The sequence below is a fragment of the Taudactylus pleione genome, unplaced genomic scaffold (assembly GCF_031769625.1).
Source record: "Taudactylus pleione unplaced genomic scaffold, aTauple2 ptg000399l, whole genome shotgun sequence".
Lineage (NCBI taxonomy): Eukaryota > Metazoa > Chordata > Amphibia > Anura > Myobatrachidae > Taudactylus > Taudactylus pleione.
This window is the reverse complement of record NW_028284801.1, coordinates 2863604-2885679: the sequence shown is the minus strand read 5'-3', so window position 1 is coordinate 2885679 and position 22076 is coordinate 2863604. Positions and strand designations below refer to the sequence as shown.

General features: G+C 47.5%; 1 protein-coding gene across 1 annotated transcript; it reads right to left on the bottom strand.

Moving 5' to 3' along the window:
• Window positions 1-7361: 7361 nt before the first annotated feature.
• On the bottom strand, window positions 7362-13457 carry NMRK2 (nicotinamide riboside kinase 2). Its single transcript, XM_088446477.1, has 8 exons — window positions 13314-13457; window positions 12799-12889; window positions 12486-12534; window positions 12203-12359; window positions 11337-11408; window positions 8206-8312; window positions 7645-7730; window positions 7362-7551 (listed from the first exon to the last, which is right to left on the bottom strand). Exons 1-7 carry the CDS (start codon window positions 13388-13390, stop codon window positions 7645-7647), a joined length of 639 nt encoding a protein of 212 aa, XP_088302603.1. The 5' UTR covers window positions 13391-13457; the 3' UTR covers window positions 7362-7551.
• Window positions 13458-22076: the final 8619 nt, after the last annotated feature.

Below are 22076 nucleotides of genomic sequence, written 5' to 3'. Positions count from 1 at the left end.
CGTATCCATGGGAGACCACTTCTTTTACCCAGGCATCTGAGGTCAGAACTGGGCGAACTGAAGTCGGCCTCCCAGGGAGAGGCTCGCCCCGTCAGGCTGGACGTCTTGTAGCCCATGTCTGTTTGGTCCTAGGCTTGGAGGCCTTAGTGGATGCTGACTGCCGTGGAAAGGACTGACCTTTAGCTATACCTTGGGGACGAAAGGATGACATCCTAGGCTTCGTAGCAGATGCAGAGGTTAAGAATGCCGTCTTGGAAGCTGCCAAGGTAGTCACAATCTTGTCCAATTCTGGGCCCAGAGTAAGGCAGAGACTCCAGAGCCTTTTTACAGTCCGAATCCGTTTTCCGTGAGCGAAGCCAATGCCTTGGAAGCTAGGAGACAAGTATCCAAAGCCACCTCTCATAAATAGGAGGCTGCATCTCTAATGTGAGATATGTAGGACAGCTGCACCCTCGAAACGTCAGAGAGAAATGTATCTTTTAGGGCTTTTGCCAACCAGGCCGTAGCCCTGGCAGGATGAGTAATAGCTCCTGTAAGAGATTATATAGACTTCAGGCAAGCTTCCATCCTTCTATCCGTAGTCTCCTTTAAGGAGACTGCAGTGTGGATAGGTAAAGTAGCATTCTTAACTAGGCGTGTCACGTGGGAATCCACTGTAAGGGGAACTTTCCATTTAGTGCAATCAGTAGCTGGAAGAGGGTAATGGGGCCTATCCATTAGCAGATGTTTTTCTGAAAGATGAAAGACAAAAGATATCTATTGAAAATTTTGGTGGGTGTGCTGAAAGATATGTCTTGCACATGACAGATTTTTGCAAAAGACAAACAACGAATGATATCGCATGACTTCATTCTGGGAGTGGATTTTTTTTGCTCTCCGGCGCTCTGTAGCTGCTACTAATATCGTTTGTCGTTCACCGCATATAAAACTGCCAGATATTTGTAATATCTGGCAGGGATATGCGATAATTGACCAACATGTTGGAGATATCGATTCCTGCCTGTCTATACCTTCTAACAATCGATTCCTGCCTATACCTTCTAAAATTGTCGCTATTCAGCGTAATGATTCGCACAAGAAATAAATGCTTTCAGACTTTGAGTGTGGTTCCAAAGCACAAAAAGATATTATTCAATATAAAAACAGATGGTTACACGCTGTGATCTAAATACAATTAGCGCAAGTAAATCATACAGACCCAAGGTACAGTTGTTATATACGCACGCGCTCTGGGCCCAGATACCGGCATCAGCAATAGAAACCTCCATCAACAGCACAGCAAGAAGACTCTCGACTGGGGTCAGAGAGCGCACATATATACACTTACAGGGATAGGCAATACAATAGGACAGATTGGCATGATTCCATTGGTTCTCCGTCATGATGTTTCTGTTACAGGATAGTTAATAGGTTAATTCAAATGGACACAAGTCAGCCTCCAACAGCCCTTTGTGTCCTTTTTCCAGCCGCATGCTAATCTAAGCTGATAACATTACAGAGTACATTTTAATGTTTTAACTCTCTATAGTCCATAGTTTGCAGACGCATGTTCCGATCTTGTCACCGATGATGCCAAATCTGTTGAGACACAGTGGATCAGTACAACACTAAACACGGTCTGCTTACCATGTACTAAACCTTAGATATCAAATAATCTTTATTTCACAACATTAATAATTACTGAATAAACCTTAAATATTACACTTTAATGCTAGGAAACCTTTTATGTAAGTGTGCAGTGTGTAAGTATTGGGAAATTGGTAAAAGACGCTAGTTAGCGCTGTGCGACTATGTGTTTTGTGGAGTACACCATGGTACGTGTTTTGCAGGGTTAATCATTTTATATGTTTTAGTGACTGTCTGTATTTGTATGGTGAGGACTGTTAACTTCTTTCTATTGCGTGGGAATCGCACGACGCTAAATAATAGCATCGCCGTACGTACTTATAATGGCGAGATTAACTAAAATGGTGCTGGGCGGCCATTCGCAAAATGGTGTCTCGTTGCCATTCGCAAAATGGCGTCGACCCCGATCTAATTTTAAACCGATCCTGTCTCAGCCAATTATCCGGCTTCGACAGACGAAAGATAAACTTTATCGGCCGCGGGAGTGCACATCTGTCATCGTTCAGGGCCTATCCATTAGCAGATAAATTGAATGACTGAACGATATATCGTTCAGTCGTTCAATTTATCTGCTAATGAATAGGCCCCTTGAAAGGAATTCAATCATTTAGGCACCTGAAACTTTTTACTAGGCATATTCCATGTTTCACACATATGATCAGCTGATCCGAGTGAGGAAACTCTGGCAAAACTACCTGGTCACTTAAAGAGTGGCTCTTTTGCCTTAGGAGTGGGTTCTGCCTCTTCTATTTGAATAGATTTTACAGCTCTCACAAGTGCAGGGGTATTCAATTTAGAGGGGGCTCCTCCTCTATCGAGGGAGTGAGAGAGGTCTGCATCTTCTGCCTCCCCAGATGATAACTCAGATTCTGATAGCTGGGTGGACTGGGAAGATAACACAGCACGCTTAGTAGGTTTACTAGGTAAGGGTCTCTCCTTTTGCAGCACTTGTTGAAAGGCTGTACAGGTAGCCACTAGACTCTGCACTGAGGTAGAAAGTACGTCTACCCATGGGGGAGGCAAAGGATTTGCAGGGAGTACCTGCTGTGGCCATCCCATAGGGAGAGCTACCACAGGGACCGCTAGGTGGTCCACAATTTTTGCAAACACCTGTGAAAAAGAAGCCATGGGGGGGTCCCTGAGGAGAGGATGCAGGGGGTGAGGGGCCAGGTGCCATATAACAAGTGGCACATAGACCATCTTATATGAGATCCTCTGAAGCTAAGTCTGCTAAACAGGACTTGCAGGACACCAGAGTGGGAGCAGCAGACTGCTTGTTATTCTTACCTTTGCTAGACATAGCTGCAAGGACAATTGTAGCACACAATCTGGCACAGTGCAGTGAGCAACACAGCTCTACAGCATGTGATAGCCCTCACAAATAAAGGTAGATGTGAGGTACAATGAATCCCCTATACCTCAGTATTCCAGGGTTATAATGAAAGAAAGGGAAAGGTATAAGCTGCCAGTTTTATAAAAAAATTAACAGACAGCAGCGCTAGCACAAGTCACAAACAATGCAGAGCATATAACTGCAGTGGGCACTAAATTCAACTACACAGACCACAGTGGCTGGTAAGAAATAGTGCTGTATAACCTGGCTCCTGGGAGAAGTATACAGGGAGACCGGACCCAGCGTTCCCAGAGACCTGAGGCTGATGCAGAAAATGGCTGCCGTGAGTCTCTGAGGTGGCTGAGAGTGAGGGAGGAGCAGTTCAGGGCCGGCAAGACCACAGTGGAATGGCGGCTGAGCTGGGGGAGGGGCACCTGGGAGACAGTCTTCTCCCCTATGCTGACATCAACCACCGGGTCCCTGGCCTTAGCTGTCCCCTGCACCAATATATTATATGCTGGTGGTCTAGTGGAGTCCCGGACGAACCTGTGCCCACATCAGCGCCTCCGGTCTGTCTCCTGAGACAAGACTGCGTATAGACACGGGTCCCCTCCTTACCTGTCCCCTTGAATTCCGGCTGCAGTCTGAGGTCGAGGAGCCCCGTCGAGAGTACCTAGATGAGGGCCGGAGTCGCGGTGCCGCAGAGGGGTGATGGAGCAGACGTCCACAGGACTGTCTAGCACTGCTAGTTCTATTCTGAAAAAAATTTACATAAATCATAAAAATAAAGCTTGGGCTGCTTATAGCAGCCCCACTGTTCTAATGGTGATCCAGCTCCTGCCGGACACCAAGTTGCCTTCAGGCTGTGGGCGGGGTATAGGGGGAAGGACCGGAAGATCCTAGGATTAAAAAAAGCTTTGCTGTTGGTGTCCGGTCCTCCAAGCACTACCTACACCCCATTGTGTCCCTGTGGAGCCCTATGGACCCTGAAGAAGAAACATGATATTCCTGTAATTCAGTCTTTGTTTACACTGTGGTCACAAGAAACCACACGTGCATAAGTATTCACAACCTTTCCTCAATACTTTATTGATGCACCTTTGGCAACAATTACAGCCTCAAATCTTTTTAAATATGATGCCACAAGCTTGTAACACCAATCTTTGGGCAGTTTCGCCCATTCCTCTTTGCAGCACCTCTCAAGCTCCATCAGGTTGGATGGGGAGCTTCAGTGCACAGCCATTTTCAGATCTCTCCAGAGATGTTCAATCAGATTCAAGTCTGGGCCACTCAAGGACATTCATAGTTGTCCTGAAGCCACTCCTTTGATATCTTGGCTGTGTGCTTAGTGTCACCCCAGTCTGAGGTCAAGAGCGCTCTGGAGCAGGTTTTCATCCAGGATGTCTCTGTACATTCCTACATTCATCTTTCCCTCTATCCTGACTAGTCTCCCAGTTCCTGCCGCTGAAAAACATCCCCACAGCATGATGCTGCCACCACCATGCTTCACTGTAGGGATGGTATTGGCCTGGTGATGAGCGGTGCCTGGCATCCGCGCCAAAGCGTTCAATCTTTGTCTCATCAGAGTACTTTAGGTGCATTTTGGCAAACTCCATGTGGGCTGTCATGTGCTTTTTACTGAGTGGCTTTCACCTGGCCACTCTGCCATACAGGCCTAATTGGTGGATTGCTGCAGAGATGGTTGTCCTTCTTGAAGGTTCTCCTCTCTCCAGAGGAATGCTGTAGCTCTGACAGAGTGACCATCGAGTTTTTTTGTCACCTCCCTGCCTAGGACCCTTCTCCCCCGATCACTCAGTTTAGACAGCCAGCCAACTCTAGGAAGAGTCCTGGTGGTTCCGAATTTCTTCCATTTACGGATGATGGAGGCTACTGTGCTCATTGGGATCTTCAAAGCAGCAGATATTTATCTGTACCGATCCCCAGATTTGTGCCTCTGAGACAATCCTGTCTCAGAGGTGTACAGATAATTCCTTGGACTTCATGCTTGGTTTGTGCTCTGACATGCACTGGCAAGTGTGGGACCTTATATAGACAAGTGGATCGCTTTCAAAATCATGTCCAATCAACTGAATTTACCACAGGGGGACTCCAATTAAGCTGTATGAACATTTCAAGAATGATCAGTGGAAACAGGATGCACCTGAGCTCAATTTTGCACTTCATGGCAAAGGGCGTTAATTCTTATGTACATGTGTTTTGTTTTTTTTTATGCTGGGCATAAACTATATAATTATCTGTCAGATATCTGTCCAATCTGGTTGGTTGAAATGAAAATCTGGTAATGTATGGGAGCAAATGACAATAAACTATTTGCTCACTAACACTGGAAAACAGACCAAAAAATGGTCATTCAGACAAATTGGTTAAACTACTTTTTGTCCATTTTCCACTGTTTAAAACCATATGATCAACTGTCATTGGCTCCCATACATTACCATGTTTTCATTCCAACCAGCCAAATTGGACAGATAATTGTATAGTCAGCCAGATTGGACAGATAATTGTATAGTGTATGTCCAGCATTAGTGTTTTTTTTTTTTTTATTACGTTTGCAAAAATCTAAAAAATGTTTTTACAAGTTGTCATTATGGGGTAGTGTGTGTAGAATTTTGAAGACAAAAATGAATTTATTCCATTTTGGAATAAGGCTGTAACATAACAAAATGTGGAAAAAGTGAAGCACTCTGAATACTTTCCAGCTGCACTGTATGCTCAGTATATTATAATTGATACCCCGATTAGGGGCCTCATGTTTCAACATTGTTAGTTAACATTTATTCACTGTAAAATTCCCTATACATTCAAGAGCTAGAACACCACATCCAAGCATACCCTGCCACAGTTTTGCTATTTGGCCATGCTAAATCTGTTGCAAGGCATGCTGGGACTTGTAGTTCAACAATAGCTGCGGGGTTGCTTGTTGCCCACTCCTGGCCAAGACATATTGAGTGTAGGGTAGTGAAACTCAAAGATGATTCTTATCTAATATCGGCAGACTCAGTATCAAGAGTAATGGAAGTTGCAAATGAGGGTCAAAATCTGACATAACATTGTGATAATTCTTGACAATATTACATAACCCAGTTATGTGTGATTAGGCAAAGTCAATAAGTAATACAGCAAACCACCTACGGTATGCAAATTTTAGTATTTCTTTGACATGGCATAGATCATGAACGGGGAACCTCAGGGCCCAGGGGCCATATAAGGCCTGTGGAAGCATGTGGTCTGGCTCTTGGAGCTTTTTTTCTGCTAGCCTCATCTGGTTAGCAGGGTGCCTATAATGGCACCCACCAGCCAGAATCTATGCAACAGTGCCACCTGGAGCTTCCTTGGGATGCTTCAGGTGGTCACACTGCTGCCCTTACAGCTCCCCATAGTATCCTCAGGATGCTCCAGGCACTGCTGTAATCACCGGCAACTGCAGACCTGCCCCCATGTGACATCACACGGAGGAGCGCCTGATTCAGGCCCATGAATAATTCTCTCTCCCCCCTCCCCAGAAAAAAGGTTCCCCAAACCTGGTATAGATGCACTGGCCAAGCAATGCTGACTCTGCTACTGCATAGTAAAGTGGAGGGGACTGTAGTCAGAAGGCTGAAACACACTACATGTAGACAGTCTATATAAATTTGAAGACCAGGTTAGTATTTGCATAGACCAAATACACAGGCATTGGTAGATGCACAATTCAGTACATTTTCACTTATATGAAATAGTGCAGTGAAAGTCTGCAATCACACAGGTGGTTTAACTATACACATGTATATACTACTAGTCCAGTTCCAATTTCACTTTGATTTTAACTTGAAAAAATGTCCTTTGCAGATAATGTTTCCTAAATCACATATGTAGGAGGTATGTATCTGCTTAAATAAAAACAACCAGATTTTTTTTTAAATGGAATTGTATTAATATTTCATATAGAGGTGCATCCAAATATTCCCTTGTAGTAGTTTGACAGGGATCTTCTACCATAGAACAGCAGGAAGAACAGCTCGGTTCAACAACATTGTACGGCCTCCCCATTTGGTTGTATTACCGTGACCCTAAAAAACTATTACAAGCATCAGTTATATGGGCAGCATAGTAGGTATATACAACACTTAGCTCACCAGCTGCTGGGGAACTACACACCGCAGCATGCCTGCCACAGTTTTTCCAATAGGGCAGCTAAAACTGTGGTAAGGCATACCGGGATGTGTAGGTCAACAGCAGCTGGAGGGCCACCTGTTGAATAGCCTAAAGCTTTTCACTGTCCAGCGATCTGACTAAATTGGTAGGGAATCCAGCAGATGATTACAAACTGGAGACAGGGTAATAACACAGAAAAAACAAAGAATACAACACATTGCTCAGAACCTTATCAAATACACACAACAACAAGTCATCTGGATTTTATTTTTTAAAAAGTCAGGATTCTGGAATTAGTTCTACATCAGGTATAAAAAGAATAAAAAATAAAAATAAGTTTGTTTTGCATGAAAGTTTGCAGTTTACATGTTCAATTAAAATTATATACAGTAACAGCAGGTTTGTATCACAACTGGTAACACTTGCATCTTCAATCACTAAAAAAATAAAAAAAAAATAAAAGTAATACATACAAGTTTTAGGGAAAGACAATAAGTCAAGTCATTATAATCAACAAACTACAAACCCACCTAGGAAGAGTTTAGGAGATTGTTCACAATATCAGTGTAGACCTGGTTAAATATTTCATCTTTTGACAGAACACCATCTAGGGACACTAAAAATAAAGAGCAAAAGCTTTATTAAAGAATGATCAGACCCATTCTGGCATCAAGATTGTATGTACACATTAGATACTGTATGGGGTTTATAGAATTGGTAATAAGTCTATAAGTATTAAAGGACATATACAACCACCGCAGATGTATCCACAGTACCATAGTATAGTGGGCAATGAAAAATGCAACTACGCCACATAGAATGCGTATGCATGAATACCTCAGTACACAATCCTGTTTGTGCAGCTACGATGTGGAAGAGATGCTAAAGTGTGAAAGTACAACAAGCTAGCTGTAGTAACGATTATGGTGCAGGAGGACACGACTATACTTCTGTGCAGGCAACTTGTATAGGAGATTTGCAAATTTAGCACAAATTTGCACCATAGCTTTTGCTTTCCATAAGGGTTTGTAAGCAGAAGGTACATGAAAATGTACCTCAGTATTCATGTGTCCCAGGGCTGGCTTACATACCTACACTGACACCACTTTCTTCCATCTCCTGTCTGTGCTTTAGATACATTGGCCATACATGGCCATCAAATAATCCTGGTGGGTCCGGCACAGTGTAGTTACGGCCACTGCAAGAAACATTCAACAGTGTAAAAAAAACAACAAAAAACAAACACACGACTGCTCATGTCCAAACCATTTAGGCTTCATCCAGTAAGATACATCAACCATTACAACTAGGGGCCATATTCAATTAGGTGTGAAAAGCCTGTTTCTGCAGAAAAGTATTGCCGGTGACATCATTTCACCAGGCGGAAAAAAAATAATAAAATAAAATAAAAATATCTTATCCCAGTATTCAATTCCAAAGACTTTGCCAAGGTGGAAAGTCAATGCATTGGAATAGGCGAAAAAGATTTGCCTATGAAAGCTGTCGAAAAAATGTGCAGAATTGGGGTTTTGGAGTGCAAACTTGCGGGAACCACCCTGCACTCTTGGGACAGCCCCCCAAAAGGTAAACAGAGTCAAAAAAAAGATTAATACTTAACACTCCAAAAAGGACTTTGTTCCCCCAACTTTGAAAAAGGGGTGAAAAAGTACAAACTTAAAACTAGCAAAACAGACTCCAGGGGGGGTCCCCAAGTATGCCCCAGGTGTTTAAGTTTGCAGGTGGATTTTTTACATTTTTAACTTCACTTTAGCAAATTGAAAATATGCTAGCACCCATTTTCATGTACCCCAAATTTGCTGGGACTACTTATTTTCTCAAAAAAACCCTGCAAAATGCCATTCTTCCCCACTTGTGCAAAGATGCTAATTAGCAGTTATTGAGAGCATTTAAGTACCCCAAATACCTTCAACAGGCCTATTTGGGGGTGTCTATAGAGATCCCCAATGTCAGTGCATCTTTTGGGGGTGTCAGGCGGATTTCCCTAAATCAGACAGCACTTTGCCAGGTCAGAATTCACCGGGTCCAGTTTTCTAATTGAATATGGGGATAAGCACGATTGGTTTTCCATGGAAAACCAGCCACATCAGCGAAAAGCCCAGCATGCGGAAAGTACAGGACTTTTTGCACCTAATTGAATATGCCCCTAGGTGAGGGCTCTGCACACACACAACTGAATTTACCTCTCCAAACACTTTCCATTCATGTGTTTCTTGGCAAGTGGTTGGACAGTAATGCTGGGTACACACTGACACACATTGGCCGCTCAATTGATCTGCCAATAGATCTGCTGCTAGTCGGCCAGTGTGTGCCCGTGATATGTCGGTGAACGTCGTCGTTCAGACACATCGCATTGGCTGTGCTGCACAGCCGATGGACAGTAATGTCTGCAGACATACGTCCATCGGCAGGTGTGTACTGGCAGGCGGCAAACCGCCCGTACACACAGCGGTAGCCGCGAGGAGGGGGACGGGACATGCCCCCACTGCCGGGTCCCGCCCCCCAGCCACCAGGACTCGAGGGCAAAAGCAGATCATGGCCATTCAGTGTGTATGAACAACCATCATCTGCAGATATATCTGTCAGGTGTGTACCCACCTTAAGTCTGATTTCACCTTATGCGGGCCATACATCTACGGCCAGATTCCACTCAGACGATCAGAGATCCGACAGAGGAAATTCAGCATGTTAAAAATACCTGACTAGGGGACATTAGTTTCGCACCTGCAATACTTTTCTACCTGCCGGACTTTTCGCCTACATCGCATGTTTTGGATTCAAAAAGTTTTCGTGCGCACCCCCGCTATTTGCTGTATTCAATTCCAAAGGATGCGAAAGCACATCCCGGCGAAACTCAGACAGGCGAAAAGTGCTGTCAGAGATGGAGAAATCAGTCTAACTGCCCCAATATATGCACTAACATTGGGGATCAGTATAGATGTCCCCGATTAGCCCCCCTGGAGCTATTTGGGGTACTTAAGTGCTTTCAAATTCCTCTATATAGTGTCTTTGCACAAGTGGTGAAGAATAGCAGTAAGCAGTTTTTTCTTTGAGAAAATAAGTAGTCCTGTCACATTTGCGGTACTTGAAAATGGGTGCAAGCATGGTTTAAATTCGCTAGAGAAAAGTTTTAAGTGACGTCAAAAATACCTCCAGCATGCACATGAAAACCAAAAAAAACCACTTATCCATACTTGCACCCCACCCAAAGTCTATTTCACTACTTTTTATGTGTGTGCCCTCACTTTATACTTTTTCGCCTCCATTTTCAAAGTCTTTTTTTTTTTTTTACGCAGTTATCCTAGGGGGGGGGCTGTCCCAAGGGTGCATATTCATAGGTGAAACTTTTTTGTCTATTACATTGCATTGGCTTTCCGCGTACATGAAAAGTCTCTGCAATTGAATACGGCAAAAAGTCTCCGCCTGGCGAAATGACGTCATCCGCGATGCCGTCACGGATTCCGACTTTTCGCCACTAATTGAATATGGCCCCAAGACCATTTTCAGGTTGGAATCAAGGAATAAAGATTGTGCAACATTTTGGGTTTCTCCAATCCCTTGACAGCCTAGATGTGTGGGCCCATAAGGGTTTAAACTACTTGCCCACTGCACAGCATCTATCCAATTTCATAATTCTTAAACAGCCAGTTCAAAAGCAAATGGTATGTACAACTTTGAATGGCAAATGAGCCAACTTTATACAACCAGATTCAGCAGGACGATATAGTTTATCGGTAGATCATTTATATAGTCTTTTTTAACCCTTTTGAAGCCCCAAACGACAGACGATGCGCGGGCATGGATGGTTGATAACGGCCATCGCCTGTGCCTGCTGTCCAACCTGGTCAATATCAACCAGGTTACTATAGGGACCCGTGATCAACGTTTGGGGGTTGGTGCCATGCCGGATGTTCAATAACGATCATACGATATCTTTATCATTGCCTGCTTTATCACATGTGCAGATTACTAAAAAAATGTAAATAAAAGTGACAAGTGTTGCCCATAGCAGCCATTCAAATTATAGCTATAATTTTCTAGTAAATGCCAAATGATACAGAATTTGATTGGCTGCTATGGGCAATACCTCCACATTTTAAGAATTTTGCTCTTGCGTTTTAGCAAGTGCCCATTTTTTGCACAGCACTGTGGTAGTTGCAGTGTAATCATTTTTTACATTAGAAAACTATGGGTTTGCACTAACCTGCGCCTGCTCTTGCACTCCTCATATGGAATGGTTAAGTAGTAACGCTCGGTGCACATTTTTGCCAGTTGCCTGTATAGAAACAAGTGTAAACTAATAAATGCTTAAAGCAAACACAAATTAAAATACCAATTTGCAATGAAGGCTCTAATCTAGCATATGCACTCTAAAATCACTTTCAGAGATACCATACATTATGAATGTTATACAAATCACAAAAAGCAATTATATAAGGGCATATGGTACTTTATCACTAAGGGATTATTTTCATTGCATTCAAATAAAAAAAAAAAAGCCTGCTTTCGGTATGCTTTATGATCATGAGAAACATTGATAATGAAGACTTGCACTTTTCAGCAATAAGACTGAAAAAAAAGTTTACAGGCAGGAATTTATAACCCATGTTATCCAACAGTAAAGCTAGGTAAACACTGGAGCGATGTCGGGCCGATATGCCATTTTGTAACAGCATACTACCTACATGGCTCAGTGTGTACGCATGTTTGTGCGCTCCCGTGGTCGCTAGCAATGGCCGCCAGGTTTGATGTGCTGCACATCAAACCTATCGATATCGCTAGCGGCCAGTACACTGTTAATGAATGATGTAACTGACTGTTACGTCGTTCATTAAAGTCATCCAGTGTGGACGCACAATCACTGTTGACTGGCATTCGTTCCCATGTTTGAATGAATGCCAGTCGCTCCAGTGTGTACTTAGTTTAAAACAATCTTTTTGTTTCGATTATGGTATGCTTAATACTTTCTTGGTTACGATGTCAGGACAAGATTTATTACATGCTTAAAACAGCAGTTTATTGCCAACTATTTAGCCAAATGCTTAATTGGACAGTTGTATAGATATTTACTTGTGGTTGTAAAGCAGGAATCCCTCCAAGATCAGTATCTGAACATCCTCATCTGACTCAGAGTAGGAGAGTCCATGTGACCGGGCAAACTTCACAGGATTCTCAACCCAGGCTGTTACAGTGTCCACCATTGCGGCCATATCTATTGCAGTGATCACTGTAGGGTTAAATAGAACTGTAGTCAGAAGGCATGGAATGGTATGAAACAATAGTGAGAAAAATAAGAAGAAGAGTGGTACTTATGCTATAGATTATTGCTTCCTATAGCGATTACAGTTCTTACCATCCCATTGTTTAAAGCCATCTTCGCCAACTTCTATCTGATCAGGTGGCTGAAACATAGTGAGCAATAAAACAATGCTGCAAAACAATGCAGCTCAAGCAGACAGACAAGTCATATCGCACCTTCAAGCGATCTGTGACCTCCCCCCCCCCCCCATTACTTGAAAACAAAGCCCATAAAGTTTATGCAGCCATATTCAGGTGAGAAATGAATGCTAAATGATAGATTAAAAGACAATACATACTATGCCACAGACTAGCTCAACTACAGTAGGTCATAGAAAAGTCTATTAAAAAATAAATAAAGTCCTTACCTTGTAAAAGTCATCCTGATGGATGACACAGCAATTAGGCAGGACTCCAGTTAGCCTCTTTGTCAAAGTCGTTTTACCACCATTTGTAACACTGAACAAAATAAAGCTCATCTTAAGACATGTATGCAACATTCCAAGTTCCTTTATAAAAGTTCTCTGATTAGGTTTATTAGCTTGCATGCAAAAGTCTCACAGACAGAGATGTGCGATAGAGGTGACTACTGGCCAATACATAAAGGACTAAATACACAGACCAACAGCTAAGGGGCATGATGGACAATATACAAGATTACAAAGTCGGACAGTTCCACGCGCGTGGGGCTAGGGTTTGGGGATAGAGGGAGCAAGCCACCCACCATGGCGGCCCCGGTGGGGAAGCGCGTGCTACACGTGACTGTACATGTAACAGGGAGACTATTGGTGACACACCGGCAGCTGCCAGGCACACGCACAGTGACACAGGAGGCTGCAGTACTATGATAAGGACATAATAAGGAATAAATGATGCTTCTTACCCGCCTATGCCGATGATGAGACGTCTCATGATGCCAGCAGCGCTATGACCATTACCACTCACAAGGGTTTCATTCATTTAAAAATCCAGTGAAGGTAGGAGCTATCTATAGTTATAGTTCGTGCCTCCCTACGTCACATGGACATGAAAACGCGGTAGCCAATCAGATGAGTGCTGCGGCGGGCGGCCTGTACGCAGGCGCGGAGTATCTGCCACCTGTCTACAGTCATCATCACAGTCAGGCGGCTGCAACCGGTAATTATTAATAGCGCCGAGCAACTATTAATAGCGCCGGGCAATGAGCCGATTTGCCTAAATTAGTCATGTCTGAGGGCAGAAAATGTCATCGATTTCCAGTCATCGGCGGAAAATGTGGGAACGTGAAATTGAGAAAAAACACTTATATGTATATAGTATATTAGGCAAACTGCATATACAAAGTGTTGTTACGGTAAATGCAACATTTATATAACTCGGGGCTGTAGACGGGATGATTCAGAGGTGGATGCTTTTACAGTAGCAGCTGCGACTTTTGTCACAGCCACTGCTGCGTCTTTATGCTCCTATTGAGATGCCCACCATCTGTGGCAATGTGTGCACAAAGATGCAATGGAGTCACACCTATAGGCACTCATTGGCGTATCTCCATATGGGCGCATGGTGTGAGGACCAGGCGAGCCCACACCGCACACCCTGCACCAATAATTATACTTACCTGTCCGGAGTCCCACATCCGTATGCACTGCAGTACAGCAGATATCACTTGGGAAAATGGCAATTTCTACTTCAGGGTCCATAGGGGGTCCACAGGGTTGACCTTGGGGTATAGCTGGATCTGGATCCACGGGCACCACGCAGTTAAAGCTTTGCTGCTCCCAGGATGCACTTGGGTCCGTCCTCTATACCCCGACCACAGGCACCTCAGTTTTAGTTGGTGCCCGGCCGGAGTCGGGTCACCCTGGGCAGTGGGGCTGCATAAGCAGCCCCTAAGCTTTAATTTAAATTGTTTTGCAAAAAAGATTTTATTATTTTATTTTTTACTATCTTCAGAGCGGCAGCATAAGACTGTCCATCTGGACGTCCATGCTGCCGCTCCAACAGCCCGCTGGCGCTGCGACGCCAGTACTGATCTGCAGATCGCAGCGGGACCCCGGAGTCAGTACTAGCGTGGCTCCGGGAGCTCCCACTGACTGCTGCCGGATTCTACGGGGCCAGGTAAGCCGCGTGTAGTGCTTCGCGCTGCATGCGGGGGAAGAAAAATGCAGTCTTTCAGCCGCCGGTCTCTGGGGACAGCTTGTAGCGGCGGCGGGCTCCCCCTCTTAAGGAATACCCCGCGTGACCGCTGGCCCCCGGGGTGTAAGTACTGCGGGGAACCGGCTTCCCCGGGGGTTTAGTACTAGCAAGGGAGGCAGCCTTCCCTGCTTTAGTGGCTCCTCCCCTCAGCCCAGCGCGCCTTCTCTCATGTGTGCTGGCGTCGCTGGGCTGTTATCTACTGGCCACTCCTCAGTGCTCTCCGGCGGCCATCTTCCAGGCAGCATCGCAGAGCTCCCAGGTGGATATAGTGGACCAGTCCCCCTGCGTACCTTTCCCCCTGCAAAGGACAGTGTTCGCAGCGCTATAGCCCTCCCAGACACTGAATCTGGGAGGTTGATTGTAGCTGAAGGTGCAGTGAGTATAACTTCCTGCATGGTATGTGACTATTGCTAGTGCTGCTGTCTGTGCTTTTTCTACTTACTGTCAGCTTTTTACCTATCCCTTTCCTTCTCCTACAGCCCGCAGGTGCGTGGGGGAGGGTTGTTCTTTCTGTATACCTCACTTATATAGATCTACGTATTTGTGAGGTCCGTCACATACTGCGGTGTGCTACTCAGTACCAGATTGTGGGCTGTTTGTGTTGCATACTTGGGAGTGCGCAGGTGTTATACGCCTTTACCTCTTTTCGGTGATACATTTTTTATTGCAAAAGTTTTGTGTCATGTCTGATGAGGAGAAGGAGCGCTCCGTGGCTCCTGTGTTGTTTTCCTGCCGACGCTGTTCGGCAGGGGTTGACGGGGCGGATTTGTCTCAGGACGGTATGTGCGGACGGTGCCAGCTGGTACCTGGTCCCTCTAAACCCCCAGTGGCGCAGGATCCTCCGTGGGCGATGTTTACACAAGTGCTGGCGTCGATCGCGGACCGGCTGGCGGTCCCGACTGCGGGCCCTTCTAGGGCGTTGCCCCAGCCTACCATCCCCCGTTCCCCGGGCGTGACGCGTCTGGTGCAGTCTCCTCCCGGGTCTCAGACTGTGGGTCCTTATGCGGGTTTGCCTGTGTACGTGCAATCTCCCACGGTACCACAGCAGTCGATGGTACCGTTTCAGGGGTATCCTCAAACGGTACCCCCTCCCTGGGTGGATGTCCTCTCCAGCTCTGTTCAGAGCCTGGCGGCTTCGTCATCGGCCTTTCAAACTATGTTGCACAGTGATTTGTCACCAAGGACGTCCAAGCGAACCGTTTCGGCTTCATTGGCGGGACAGTTTACGGATGCGGACGTGTCTTCGGATGACGGGGAGATCCATGAAGACTCTGACTCGGATGCTGGGGCCCAGGAGGTGGAGGCTAAGTCCTCCATTAATGTACCGGCATTGGTTAGGGCGGTGCGGGCCATCCTTCATATAGAGGAGGATGCGCCGGTCCCAGGTCGAAGTACCCTAATTTTAAGAAGGCCAAGGTAGCTTTGACGGTTTTTCCCCTGTCTGATCAGTTAACGGATCATATGGCAGGGGCCTGGCAGTTGCCCAGCAAGAGGTTCCAACCGCAGAAACGGTTGGCTTCAAACTATCCTTTTCCTGAGGCTCATTGCAGGAAGTGGGAAACTCCGCCTGCCGTGGATTCCCACGTTACCCGCTTAATTAAAAGCGCTACGCTGCCTTTGCCGTCGATCTCGTCCCTGAAAGATCCCATGGACAGGAAAGTGGAGACTTGTTTAAAGTCTATCTACTTTCTCTCGGGGGCGGTTGCCCGTCCGTCCATGGCCATCTCTTGGGTGGCTAAGGCCATCGAGAGCTGGGCCAACGCCTTGGAGGATACCTTTCCTGGAAGATGCTCCGGAGATCCAGAGAGCATTGATAGGACAAATGATGGATGCGGCTTCCTACATTGGGGAAGCATCGTTAGATGCAAGCCTGCTGACCTCTCGGGTGTCGGGTGCAGCTGTGTCGGCGCGTCGGTCCTTGTGGCTGAGGTCTTGGAGAGCTGACGCAGACTCCAAAAAGGGACTGGAGGCCTCTGGGGGACCCCAGAGTGGAAGGCCGACTTCTTCTATTTGCCCAGTGCTGGAACAATACCATCACGGATGCCTGGGTTCGAGAAGTCGTCTCCCAGGGGTACGCCCTGTCTTTTCGGCACAGACCGCCCCACCAGTTTTTCTGCACGAGTCCTTCTCAGGATACGACCAAGACTTTACAGATTAAGGAAGCTATAGAGTCCTTGCTGAAAGCAGGGGTCATTGTTCCCGTTCCTCAATTACAACGAGGGACGGGGTACTATTCTCTGTTTCTGGTGCAGAAACCCAATGGTTCTCATCGCCCTATCCTCAAGTCTCTGAACAAATTCCTCAGAGTTCCCAAGTTCAGGATGGAAACGTTACGTTCCATCATTCTGGCGATGGAACCGGGGGATTACATGGTGTCCCTGGATATCCAGGACGCCTACCTCCATGTTCCGATAGCACCTTCGCACCAGCGGTATCTGAGGTTCGCTATCCTTCAACATAATTTTCAGTTCCGGGCGCTACCCTTTGGCCTCTCCACGGCACCGAGGGTGTTCACGAAGATTATGGCAGTCATGGCCGCACATCTCTGGAACCAGAATGTATGGCTGCTGCCGTATCTGGACGATCTCCTGTTGCTGGCGAGCTCCCCGGAGGTACTGCTTCAACATCTCCACCTGACGATCGCTTGCCTGCAAGCGCACGGGTGGCTGATAAATTGGAAAAAGCCCTCCCTGATTCCATCACAGCGGATGGTTCATTTGGGAGCCCTGCTGGATTCTCGTCAGCAACGGATTTTCCTGACTCCGGAGAAGGTCTCCTCCCTGCAGCTGCGGATACACAGTTGCCTGAGCAGTTGCCGCCTGACGGTCCATTCGGCTATGAGAGTTCTGGGGTCCATGGTGTCGACAATCGACATGGTGGAATTTGCCCAGTTCCATTCCCGGCCCCTGCAGGGGCTGATTCTATCGGAATGGAATGGGTTACCTCACCGGATCCACTCTCAGATGCTGGTGTTGTCCCCAGAGGTTCGGCAGTCTTTGGCTTGGTGGCTTCAGACAGCGCATCTGGTCGAGGGGCGCCCCTTTTGGATCCCGGACTGGGTCCTGCTTACGACGGATGCCAGTCTCCGGGGTTGGGGGGCAGTGACCGGCTCATTATCGCTTCAGGGTCGTTGGTCCGCGGAAGAAGCACTTCTGCCCATCAACATCCTGGAACTGCGGGCTGTATACAGGGCCCTGCAGTCGTCCGGCCCCGCTCTTCACGGAAGGGCGGTTCAGGTGCAGTCCGACAACGCCACCACAGTGGCGTACATCAACCACCAAGGGGGAACTCGCAGTCGGGCAGCAATGTCGGAGGTGTCTCGCATTCTTGCTTGGGCGGAGTGTCACATTCCAGCGATCTCGGCAGTCTTCATTCCCGGAGTCCTCAATTGGCAGGCGGACTTCCTCAGCCGTCACGACGTGCATCCCGGGGAATGGTCGCTTCACCCAGAGGTGTTTCAGCTACTCGTGGACAGGTGGGGGCTGCCGGAGCTGGACTTGATGGCCTCCCGTCATAATCACAAGTTGCCCGTTTACGGGTCAAGTACAAGAGACGCAGGCGCCTGTCTGGTAGACGCACTGTCGGTAAAATGGACGTTTCACCTGGCGTATCTGTTTCCTCCGATATCCCTGCTTCCTCGGGTTCTGCGGAAATTCAAGCAGGACGGCGGCACGCTTGTGCTGGTAGCTCCGGCGTGGCCCAGACGTCCTTGGTACTCCGATCTGAGGTGCCTCTCCATCGACGCTCCGTACCTTCTTCCTCAGCGTCGGGACCTGTTGTCTCAAGGGCCCTGCCTTTACCCGGATCTGGGTCGGCTGTCTTTGACGGCGTGGCTCTTGAGACAGCCGTCTTGAGGTCTAGGGGTTTCTCCAGTTCGGTCATTGGTACCATGCTTAGGGCACGCAAGCCTGCTTCCGCGCGGATTTACCACAGGGTGTGGCACACTTATTTTCAGTGGTGTGAATCCAGAAACTATGATCCGCAGGTGTTCCGGGTTTCCAGAATCTTGGAGTTTCTTCAATCGAGTTTGGACCTCGGCTTACGTCTGGCCTCTCTGAAGGTTCATGTGTCTGCTTTGTCTGTGTGGTTTCAGCGACGGATTGCTACACTGCCAGATGTTCACACCTTTTTCCAGGGTGTTCTCAGGATCCAGCCTCCCTTCGTGGCTCCGGTGGCTCCTTGGGACTTGGCGGTGGTACTACGGGTCTTGCATGGTACTCCTTTTGAGCCGCTTGAGTCGGTGGAGCTCAAGTGGCTGACGTTTAAGACAGTTTTTCTCCTGGCAATTGCTTCTGCCAGGAGGGTGTCAGAATTGGGGGCGCTTTCCTGTCGCCCTCCTTTTCTGATTTTTCACCAGGACAGAGCGGTGCTCCGCACTCGTCCTGAGTTTTTGCCCAACGTGGTCTCAAAGTTCCACATTAATCAGGAACTTGTTGTGCCAGCTTTTCAGTCACCTGATCTTTCAGCTGGTGAGGCTTCCTTAGATGTAGTCCGGGCACTTAGAATCTATGTGGACCGGACTGCTTCGGTTAGGAAGTCGGATTCTTTGTTTGTCCTCTTCGGTTTTCACAAGAGGGGTTGGCCTGCCAACAAGCAAACGTTAGCCCGTTGGCTTCATTCCGTTATTTGTGAGGCTTATGCACAGGAGGGTTTACCTGTGCCAGCCTCTGTTAAGGCTCATTCCACTCGTTCTGTGGGTCCCTCTTGGGCTGCTAGACGTGGCGCCTCCGCTGTTCAGCTGTATAAGGCGGCCACTTGGTCTTCAATTCAAACGTTTTTGAGGTTCTATGCGTTTGACACCTTCGCCTCTCAGGATGCATCCTTTGGGCGCCGGGTACTCCTTTCAGCACAGGAGCGTCCCCGCCCTTAGTTGAACTGCTTTGGGACATCCCCAAGGTCAACCCTGTGGACCCCCTATGGACCCTGAAGTAGAAAACAAGAGATATGGTAAGAACTTACCTTTGTTATCTCTGTTTCTACGAAGTCCATAGGGTCCACAGGGCGCCCGCCCTGACGCACCTGGCTTCAAATGGGCTGTGTGGCTGGTCACCGGTTTTCCGTCTCCCATTTCTGTGAGTATGGTTTCTTGTGTGTTCCAGTCTGCCTTCTCTCTGTTTAGTCTCCTCCTCCGGCCTTAGCTGCTTACCAACTGAGGTGCCTGTGGTCGGGGGCGGGGTATAGAGGAGGACGGATCCAAGTGCATCCTGGGAGCAGCAAAGCTTTAACTGCGTGGTGCCCGTGGATCCTGATCCAGCTATACCCCAAGGTCAACCCTGTGGACCCTATGGACTTCGTAGAAACAGAGATAACAAAGGTAAGTTCTTACCATATCTCTTGTTTTTTCTGGTGTTTTGTGCATGCGCAATAGAGAAGTCCCCGGGAACGTGCCACAAACGCCATGTTCCTGAAGACCTACATGCAGTTGAATAGCGGTGGCCAACCTGTGGCTCTTGAGCCACATGTGGCTCTTCCGTTGATCTGATCCAGCTCCCCTGACTGCCTCCTCTGATAGGCCCACAGCTGTTCAGAGGAAGCTCTGTTGCAGTCTGCTCCAGAGGCATGTATGGGCGACATGGTGACGTCACACTCAGTGGCGGTTCTAAGGGCGGGCTAACAGGGCCATTGCCTGGGGCGCCGGCCCCTAGAGGGCGCCACTGAGTCCCCAGAAAAAAAAAAAAAACAGCGCCGGTCCCCCCCTCCCCCGCTAGCCGCCACAGGGAGGCTCCATTTGCTGGGCGCCTGCTGATATTTGTTATTAGCGGGCACCCGGCTCCCTCCCTGCAGCGGCAGCCGAAAGCCAGAGCTCACTCCTGAGCTCCGGCTCCCACAGAGAGCACTATGGGAGGGACGTCATGATGTCTCTCCCATAGATCCGTGGTGGAACCGCGGTCGGACCGTACAGCAGCGGACGCAGGAATGGGGCTTAAGGTAAGTATTGTGTTTTTTTTTTTTTCAGAAGCACCAACACTGGCACTACTATGGGGTGATTACTATAGGGGGCTTTACTACTGGGGGCATGGATATAGGGGGGCATTACAACAGTGGACACTACTAATGGGGGCATTACTACTGGAGGCACTACTATAGGGGGCATTACTACAGTGGACACTACTAATGGGGGCATTAATATAGGGGACATTACTACTGGAGGCACTACTATAGGGGGCATTACTACAGTGGACACTACTAATGGGGGCATTACTACAGTGGACACTACTAATGGGGGCATTAACATAGGGGGCATTACTACTGGAGGCACTACTATAGGGGGCATTTCTCCTGGAGGCACTACTAATGGAGGCATTACTACTGGGGGCATTACCACTGCGGGCACTACTGAGGGCACTGCATGGGGGCACCACTTGGGGGGCCATTGTGTAAGGGGCACCACTGCTGTGGGCATTGTATAAGGGGCACTACTGTGGGCATTGTATTAGGGGCACTACTACTGTGGGCCTTGTGTATAAGGGGCACTAAGTTGGGCATTGTGTAAAAGGGGCACCATTGTGTGTCATAACATGAATAAGGGACTACTGTGTGGCGTAATTTGAATTGGGAATAATGTATTATAAAGGGAATTACTGTGTGTGGCACAATGTATTATACAGGGCATTACTGCGTGTGGCATAATGTGTTATACAGGTTATTACTGCGTATGGCATAATGTGTTATACAGGGCATTACTGCTTGTGGCATAATGTGTTATAAAGACCATTAATGCGTGTGGCATAATGTGTTATACAGGGTATTACTGCATGTGGCATAATGTGTTATAAAGGCCATTACTGCGTGTGGAGTAAAGTGTCATACAGGGCATTACTGCATGTGGCATAATGTGTTATAAAGGCCATTACTGTGTAAGACATACTGTGTGAGGCGCATCACTGCACATGGCAATTACTCGCCACGAGGTGAGAGCTTGGGGGAAGCCCAGAACCTTCGTAAGTGCTGGGCATGCCCCACAGTATGATGAATTGGGGCTGTTCCGCAAGGACACGCCTCCTTTCCGGAAGCGGGCGCGCAGTGGAACGTCATCTAAAAAAAGTTATTTCTTTTTTTTTGGGGGGGGGGGGGGGCGCAACTGGGAACTTTCGCCCTGAGCTCCACAACGTCTAGAACCGGCCCTTGTCACACCAGGAGGCGGAGCTCAACTTGTAACTGGACGGCTGCAGGCGCCAGGGTCTACCTATGTGACACGGACAATCCGCAACAAGGTAAGAGCTGTGGGTTGTTTTTTTTTCTTCATTTTATTTGTGCATGTTGGGGCGCTGGAGTGTCCCATGGAGTGGGAGGGATTGTGGGGGACGGTGTCTGGACTGGAGTGGTCCGGGGAGAGAGAGGGGGCTGGAGTGACCCATGAGGGGCTGCTGAAGTGACAAATGGGGGGCTGAAATTACACATGAGAGGCTGCTAAAGTGACACAAGGGACTGGAGTGACACATGGGGAGGCTGGATTGTATTATATGAAAAC